The sequence below is a fragment of the Vanacampus margaritifer genome, chromosome 2 (assembly GCF_051991255.1).
Source record: "Vanacampus margaritifer isolate UIUO_Vmar chromosome 2, RoL_Vmar_1.0, whole genome shotgun sequence".
Taxonomy (NCBI): Eukaryota; Metazoa; Chordata; class Actinopteri; order Syngnathiformes; family Syngnathidae; genus Vanacampus; species Vanacampus margaritifer.
This window is the reverse complement of record NC_135433.1, coordinates 54,227,884-54,236,613: the sequence shown is the minus strand read 5'-3', so window position 1 is coordinate 54,236,613 and position 8,730 is coordinate 54,227,884. Positions and strand designations below refer to the sequence as shown.

At 39.2% G+C, this 8,730-nt stretch overlaps 1 protein-coding gene across 1 annotated transcript; it reads right to left on the bottom strand.

The window, feature by feature from the left end:
• Nucleotides 1–1,409: 1,409 nt before the first annotated feature.
• Nucleotides 1,410–7,400, bottom strand: LOC144045071 (uncharacterized). The gene is made up of 5 exons (XM_077559879.1): nt 7,265–7,400; nt 6,623–6,717; nt 6,209–6,368; nt 6,008–6,131; nt 1,410–2,385 (listed from the first exon to the last, which is right to left on the bottom strand). The coding sequence occupies exons 2-5, from the start codon at nt 6,713–6,715 to the stop codon at nt 1,665–1,667; spliced, it is 1,098 nt and encodes a 365-aa protein (XP_077416005.1). The 5' UTR covers nt 6,716–6,717; nt 7,265–7,400; the 3' UTR covers nt 1,410–1,664.
• Between the last annotated feature and the right edge of the window lie 1,330 nt (nt 7,401–8,730).

Below are 8,730 nucleotides of genomic sequence, written 5' to 3'. Positions count from 1 at the left end.
TTTTAAAATCTTGTCTCTGGCTAATCTGTCACATTATCATGAAACATATAGCCACCTTTCAAATCTGCAGCTAGCAAGTGCAACATGCACAAACGCATGGGCCAGACAGGAGGTGGATTCCCTTTGAAAAGTAAAAAAAAAAGAAGAAAAAAAGTAAATTATAGTTATAATATAACATTAAAAAGTTCCAACAATCATGTTAATCCGACCGGTAATGTTGGCTAATTTACTAGCTCATAGCATGGTGCTATACTGTAGTAGCCACTTGTTGATAGGCTATACTGTAATAGTGAATAGTGAAGTTGTTTTTCATCAAAAAGATGAGAGAACATTTTATGTGAAATAGTTCTAGATCCGAAATGTTCAACATAATCTGCTGTCAAAAAAATATTTATACAGGGGTAAAATGATTGTCTTGACTAAAGCTAGACTACAACATTAACAGTTTTTGTTGACTAAGGCGTCCAGACGGAAGGAAAGCCGGCTTCGTTCCTCAAACAAATCTCGTACACACAGAAGCATTTCAAGACTTGCGTGTCCAAAAGAAGACGCTGAGGACCTTAAACGGCTCTAATGTGCATGCCAAGTCTGGAGTGGCGCTGTAGCGCAGCCACAGGGAGTTAACGGAAAGCGTAGAAGAAGAATCAGCGCAGTAGACAAACACTTTTTTTTCTAACTTTATTGCAATCTACAGAAAAAACATGGCTTTGCATGTGTCAAAACAACATGAAAAAGACGAACACAGAAGAATTGACAATGACGGGTGATTCAAGTTCAACACCACTTGTTGAACGTGGGAATAAAGAAGCAAAATATTGTGCTGCAAAAGCATAAGCAAGCTAAGGAGGCTGCGTAAAACGACTACGATACGGCTATCCGCCATTGTTGTTGACAGACTGTCGGTTCGCGCGCAGTCACGTGAGAATTGGCGCATACATCATCAATCTGCGACCATTACGTAATTACTGGAGGAGTATCCTGCATATGGTGTTCAGACGGACGCGTACGGGGTGTGTTTTGAAATCTTTCCACTCTGGAGCCCGCTTTCAAAAGTGATCGGTTTCAAGCTCCAAAACCGCGCCATCTTGTGGACGAATGGCCTAAACGGGAAGATACTTGAGAGGATACATTGAAACTGGCTTTCGTGCGGACGGGGCCTAAAGCTAGACAAATAAAGTTATGTTTTCTTGGACAAAAATGCTATATCTATAGTCGACTAAAAATGGACTAAATAAAAAGTGCATGAGGTTAACTGTGATAAAAACTAACAAGCGTGGCTGAAATTGGACTAAAACTGAGACTAAATTTAAAAATGGCGGATACAATTGACACTAGTTCCATCTTACCCACAACCTTATGAGGACAAGCACTGCTTATTGGTGGAAATACACACACTTTCTGCCAAAAGAGGCTGTTGAAATCCAATCTTTAATCATCAGTAAACACTGTACAATCCAGGCCAAAGTGACAATGAATTGAAAATATGGCCATCTTACAAACGGCAAGATGACAGTGGCAAAATAAGCGGATAAGTGGAGAATCATTCTGTCATCCCAGCAATAAATAAACAATGAGTACCACCAGACCGCTTGCTCACATGTGGTGTCATTCCTTTGGAGAAACATGCACAAATACAAACGCACACACACAAATGATGATTCCACTCAGCACCTGTATGGCAAAGCAGGCTGTCCCATCTTGACAGGGTGAGCAAAAACCCCACCAAGCAGCATTCTCTCCCCCCAGTCCAGCAATTTGTTGAGCGTGCAGCTGAGCGGAGACAGCAGGCCTTGCTCCTTCACGTCACAAGTGTTGTGTTTTTCCTCTGCGTGCCTACTCAACGTCTTTGCCTCCGCTTTTTCTGCCGTCTCCCTCTTGTGGACACCTGTGGACAAACGGGTGCTCTTGGCTTGCTTGCCGTTGCATGTCGACGAGGGAGGGCACACCCCTCCCAAAGGGGTCAATGAGAGGCTGAGGCTTTTGCGTCTCTCTGACAGAGAAGCAGAGACTGCTGGTAATGCTGATTTAATTGACGCTGGTTCCTGCTGATTATTATTATTATTATGAGTCCAAAGTTTCCCTGACAAGGGAATCTGCTGGTTGCCATTAGCGTCCGGATTGGAATGTCTCTGCTGGTGCACATTCTCAGTGTTTGTTTGGATGGCTTCTGCTGATCTGTCACTGATGACGCTGGCCTGATCATTCTTGTTGGGAATAGCGAGGGTGCGATTGTTACTGATGTCAATGGATGGCAGGTTGTTGTCCAGCTGCTGGCTTGGGAAGTCGCCAGCGGAGGCCTTCTGACGCAGAGTGCCCTGGAAGTGCTGCAGCTGACCCAGGAAGTTGAAGTTGGGGGAAATGGTGGGTCGGCGCTCTTTCACAAACCTGACAATTGAGCGGACAGGGTGAGGGTGAACACAGTAAAAAACACATTGTTCACTACAATAACATTCAATGGAGCACGGACGGGCCTGGCAAAGATGAACGGTTACAAGTAAAAAACAACAACAACTTACTACCGTAGCTACATAACAAACAAACAACGATCAAAACAAACCTCAACAACCTTGCATTATTATGCTTAATGAAAGTTTTTAGTTTAAAGACTTTGTACCTAATTTAGTTAAAATACAAAAAATACTAAAATGTATTATTATTATTAGGGGTGTCAGATCATTATATTTTTTAATTGTAATTAATCACATGACTTAAATTAATCGCACATTTTATATCTGTTTTAAATGTATAATAAAATTTACAATAGAATATAATTTTTTTAAGTTTTCATACTCTTTTTAACATAAAAGTGGAAAAAATGTTAAACTAATATAAATATGATTGGATCTTGTTGTCATTGATACAGTAATTTCATAACAAATCATAAAATTGAGTTCAAATTATTTCAAAATTAAATTTTAAGTTTAAAATATTTATTTTTTTCTGCCACCAGATGACATATTTGTATTTGTAAGACGGTGACTGCTCAGTGCATTTTTCTTTTCATTTTAAGAGCTAACTAATGTTTAACATGAAGTAACATCTGCACACTTTAAAAATTGTAAAATACAGTCTCCACAAATATATGCATTATTATTAAATTTATTACAGCTACATTTTAACGTGGGTGTCGCGTGCTAAAAAATTTTTTGGTGGTGTTAAAGGAACTTTAAACAAACTCAAAATTAACGCACTAATTTTGACACCCCTAATTATTATTAATGAATGCAATTAACTCATCCATCTTCACTTTAAAAAAAAAATTTTAATCTTACGGAAGGATTAGACTGAATATCAATTGTACAAAAGTCACTGTAATTACAAAATTGACAATCAGCTGACCCCCACACTGCATCAAAATCTAACTTTTGTAAATGATCATATAAATATAACACACTTTAATATACAGTAACATCTTTGATAATACCAAAAACTATTGGCTGCGTTTGGCAAAAGCTCTACGATTTTTTTTCTTTCTTTTTTTTTTTAAAGCTCTTAACACTAATAACACTATTGAATTTTGCATGTTATTTTATCTCTGTATTTTGACGCAATTAATATATTTTAGTATTTCTTACCATTAACTACTACAGTGAGGAAAATAAGTATTTCACCCCCTGGTGATTTTGTGAGTTTGACCCTTTACAAAGAAAGGAACGGTCTATAATTTTCATGGTAGGTTCATCTTAACAGTGAGAGACAGAATATTAAAAAAAATCCCAGGAAATCACATTATATTAATTTTAAACATTTATTTGTCTTTTATTGAGGAAAATAAGTATTTCACCCCCTACCAACCAGCAAGAATTCTGGCTCCCACAGACCCAGGGACAAGATTATAGACCTGCACAAGGCTGGAATGGGCTACAAGACCATTAGCAAGCAGCTGGGTGAAAAGGAGTCAACTGTTGGTGCGATAGTTAGAAAATGGAAGACACACCAATTGACCATCAATCTCCCTCGGTCTGGTGCTCCACGCAAGATCTCACCTCGTGGAGTGAACCGGATCATGAGAAAGGTGAGGAAACAACCCAGAACTACACGGCAGGAGCTTGTTGATGATATCAAGGCAGCTGGGACCACAGTCACCAAGATGACCATTGGTAACACACTACGCCGTAATGGATTGAAATCCTGTAGTGCCCGCAAGGTCCCCCTGCTCAAGAAGGCACATGTACAGGCCCGTCTGAAGTTTGCCAATGAGCACCTGGATGATTCAGAGGAGGCTTGGGAGAAAGTGCTGTGGTCAGATGAGACTAAAATCGAGCTCTTTGGCATCAACTCGACTCGCCGTGTTTGGAGGGCGAAAAAAGCTGACTTTGACCCCAAGAACACCATCCCCACCGTCAAGCATGGTGGTGGAAACATTATGTTTTGGGGCTGTTTCTCTGCTAAGGGTACAGGACGACTTCACCGGATCGAGGGGAGGATGAATGGGGCCATGTACCGGGAAATCTTGGGTGAGAACCTCCTTCCCTCAGCCAGGATATTGAAAATGGGTCATGGATGGGTGTTTCAGCATGACAATGACCCAAAACATATAGCAAAGGCAACAAAGGAGTGGCTCAAGAAGAAGCACATTAAGGTTATGGAGTGGCCTAGTCAGTCTCCAGACCTTAATCCTATAGAGAACTTGTGGAGGGAGCTGAAGCTTCGAGTTGCCAAGCAACAGCCTCGAAATCTTCAGGATTTGGAGAGGATCTGCAAAGAGGAGTGGGCCACAATCCCTCCTGGGATCTGCGCAAACTTGGTGACCAACTACAAGAAACGTCTGACCGCTGTGCTTGCCAACAAGGGTTTCTCCACCAAGTACTGAGTCATGTTTTGCTAGGGGGTGAAATACTTATTTTCCTCAATAAAAGACAAATAAATGTTTAAAATTAATATAATGTGATTTCCTGGGATTTTTTTTAATATTCTGTCTCTCACTGTTAAGATGAACCTACCATGAAAATTATAGACCGTTCCTTTCTTTGTAAAGGGTCAAACTCACAAAATCACCAGGGGGTGAAATACTTATTTTCCTCACTGTACAATTTAACTCCCTTTACTGCTACTTAGGACTGGGCAATAAATCAAATTTATTTGATTAATCGTCATTTTAAAAATCAAATCGTTGAAAAATTGCTAAATCGTGAAATCGAGTTTTGTCTTCTGGATTATTAAAAGCTGTTGTTGTGATGTTCAGCTCCATCCAAATGTTATTGTGAGTTGTAATTTTGCCCAATGCTGGATAGGTGGTTTACAAGACATGTTTTCAATAGCTACAAACTACTTCATTGTGACATTTAAGCACAAACAATGAATGTTAAGTTTATGTTAAAACTGATTTTGAATCAGTATATATTATTGTTGACTGAACACTTTGCACAATAATTATTTTTGAATTAGATAAAGTGCAATTTCTGGAGAAATTGTGTGGGAATGTTGGAAGCTGAATGCTAATAGCTGAATGCTAAGATGAATGCTTATGAAGTAAATTGATAAATTATGTGAAAACTGTAGTTGAAAGATAAGTGAATAGAAAGAAAACTTGAACTGCAATCTGGTGAAGGTGGGATTCAAACCCTCACCTCCTGTTTACTGGTCACAACTCTGCTTTAGTACCCTACCCATTGAGCCATGACTTGCTGTCATCGTTGTAGTGTTGTGAAATGTGTCACTGAAAATGAATGGAGTTTATAATGTTGAATAACGCTAAAACTGGAGCTCTTACATCTGAGAAAAATAGCGCCAGGAAAGATGTGAATTTTTGAATGCTTTTAGCATCCCCACAATTATTGAAACCTTTAAATAAATGTTTTTGGGGTTTGCTAGATTAAAATCGATTAAAATTGTAATCGCCCTGAATGGCTGAAAAAAAAATGGAGATTTTATTTTTGGGCCATATCGCCCAGCCTTACTGCTACTTAAGTGCTATTGGACACAAACGCAAACAGTCCAATAATCACACTAACACATGATGGCTTATATGCTCGATACAGCATGTGTAAAATGTATGCAGCTCAACCTGTAGGCGCGGTCCAGATCCATTCCCGAGCTATACATGATGTAGGCAACGGCCAGAGCTGGAGAGCGAGATATTCCAGCGGCGCAGTGCACCAGGACAGAGGCACCGGAAGACATTGCCGCATCTGCATAAATTATGAATACAAGTGAGTTATTTGCGTTCCCAATGACGTCAAATGCTGTGCAAGTGGCAAGTCCTGACCGATGAAGCGTAGAGCTTGAGGGATCCAGGGCAGCAGGTCATCCCACAGGGAGTCATCGATGGGGATGCGGAGGTATCTGGAGCAGGGAAGGAAGGAAGGTCGGGGGCTGCAGCGGCTCACGCTCAACACGTAGGAGATCCCCAGAGAGGCCAGTCGGTCCTGTTCACACAATTTTATGAAAAATCTCGAATACTTGTATTTTTCTTCAAGTGAAAGGCTTCTTTTTTTTTTTTTTTTTACTTGTACGTAAATAAAGTTTAAACATATTGCATGTAGTTAGTTGTAACCAGGGCTGGGCTGGCACAAATAATCGGCCCTAGCATTTTGACTTAGGCCCACCGGGCATCTGCCCTATGTGCCAGATGGCCAGTCCAGCCCTGGTTGTCACTCGCATCATGAAGTGCTTTTATTACCTGCGTCACATCGCTCTCTGCTCCCAGGTAGAGCCTTGGCAGGATAATGGACAGAGGAGGACGCTCTGTCTCTCCCTCCATGGACCAAACCATATCTACAGCACAATACACAACACATTCATTCATTTATAATGTATACGATATATTATTTTATTATTACAACTGTCTTTACTGTTATTGGTCAAATTATAAGTCAATGATCCATAATATAAGGATTTTTAAAATCAGTTAAAGATAACCTTAAAAAAACTATAAAGTTAAACTATGTTAATAATATTAATTAATAATAATAACTAATAATATTTTTTATGCAATTTCTGATTTATTGTGGCAGAACAGTGCAGCATTTTTTTCAATTTCCAACTATGAATTTCAGATTAAGGAATATTTTAGCATTATTAAAAATATAAATTTGCATTTGAAAGCACATATAGGCTTCTCTTGGTCTTCATTTGCTTTTTATCCTAGTAGGTTATGTCAATATTGTCAAAAGTTCAACACAAACAGCAGGAAGTGAAAATCATTCCTAAAAGGGTTGCATTGGGTTTAAAAAAAAAAAATCCAAAAAAAAACAACAATTCTCTACAGGAGAACTTGCGATCGAAATATTGGCAAAAATAAATGAATTATGCAAATACTCACTGTGATTGTTCTTTCTTCTCAAACTGCGTTTTTTCCTCAGTTACAGTTGGTGTCGGTTCTGCAGATTCTTTCAGTTCACGTCAGCGACGTCCTGTTTTCTCTCCTTTCTACCAGAGACTGATTCTAAACGATGAGCTCATCCTCTTACCAACAATAAACCTTGAGCGGTGATGTCATTTTCAGCCAATAGGCTGCGCGCTGGACATCCACTCGCGCACGCGCACACGAGTGATATCCCCCCTCCCCTTCCTAAACAGGGATGCCTGCCGGGTGTGAAGTGGGCGGAGCGTGGCAGACTGTCACTGCTGCCTCATCACCAGCACTAGTCTCCGACATCTATATGCAAATGAGGGCGGCCAGCTGCATTTTTCACCACTCGGCCAATTCTACTCGAATCAGATGACCGCGGAAGTTGCACACATAGCTCATTGCATTGAACTGTATTGTGCCGCTCAGCAACTGCGCACATGCACTGCTGCATGCTGGCTGCATGATGTCACATTATCTGTGGTGTGTTGTTTTGTTGCTAAAACACAAGTGAAGGCGGATTGGTAATATCAATTAAATTAAAAGCGAAAGAATGTTGAAAGTGGTAAACATACACGACCAATTAGCTATAATCAATCATTCCAGTGATATTAAATACATAGAACATATTTTTAAATTCATGATCTTCCCCAACCCCCAAGAAAATATAAATTTAAGGGACACATTTTTTGTATCTTACTGTTTTTTTTTTTTTTTTATATTTGCCATTAACATGAATTAAAAAGTATTTTATATACGTTTATGAAAAACTTGACATTGCACTTTATGACAATTCAGAATATTTTTTAATTTATATTTACAATTATTGAATTAGATTTATGAAAACATTTCCATCTCATCCATGCTGGTGTCAAGTGATTATAACACATTACTTTGATAAATAAATAAATAATTTAACCATGTACTGTCTCCACAAAATTCAAGTTTGTGGAGTTTTATTATCATGCCGTTGTTATTTAAGAAGAATTGATGTTCCATAATTAATCAATACCGGATTGAACTGAACTCACTTGAATCAATTGAGGAAATTAGAATCAATACCCATGTTTTAGAGATTTCCATTCAGTGTGGACTGCTCCAGTGGTGAGAGTTGAAGATCACAGCCTGATGAAGCCAGCAGAAGCACATCATCTGCATTGAGGCCACTCAAACAGACCCCGCTACATCTTCAAAGTATGTCTGCAGCTCCACTATACAGTGTTGATGGTGCACTATGAGAGCTAAAATAAGGATTTGTTCTCTCTTTTGGGACTATTTTAAGGTTTTAGGTGGGAATTTAAAAAATAAAGCACAAAACAGACTTCACTAATGAGGTGTTGCTTTCTTGTGCAACCATTGTACAGTACTTGTAGTACAGAAAGGCAAAAATTAAGCCTTGACTTCATAAAGGCTTTTGTGCATCTGAATGTCTGACCACT

Excerpts from the sequence above, each read along its gene's own strand:
- LOC144045071 (XM_077559879.1), bottom strand. The coding sequence starts at position 6,715 with ATGGTTTGGTCCATGGAGGGAGAGACAGAGCGTCCTCCTCTGTCCATT. Across the intron at positions 6,132-6,208 it reads TCAAGCTCTACGCTTCATCG|ATGCGGCAATGTCTTCCGGT; the intron begins GTCAGGACTTGC and ends TAATTTATGCAG. Across the intron at positions 2,386-6,007 it reads GATCTGGACCGCGCCTACAG|GTTTGTGAAAGAGCGCCGAC; the intron begins GTTGAGCTGCAT and ends CTCAATTGTCAG.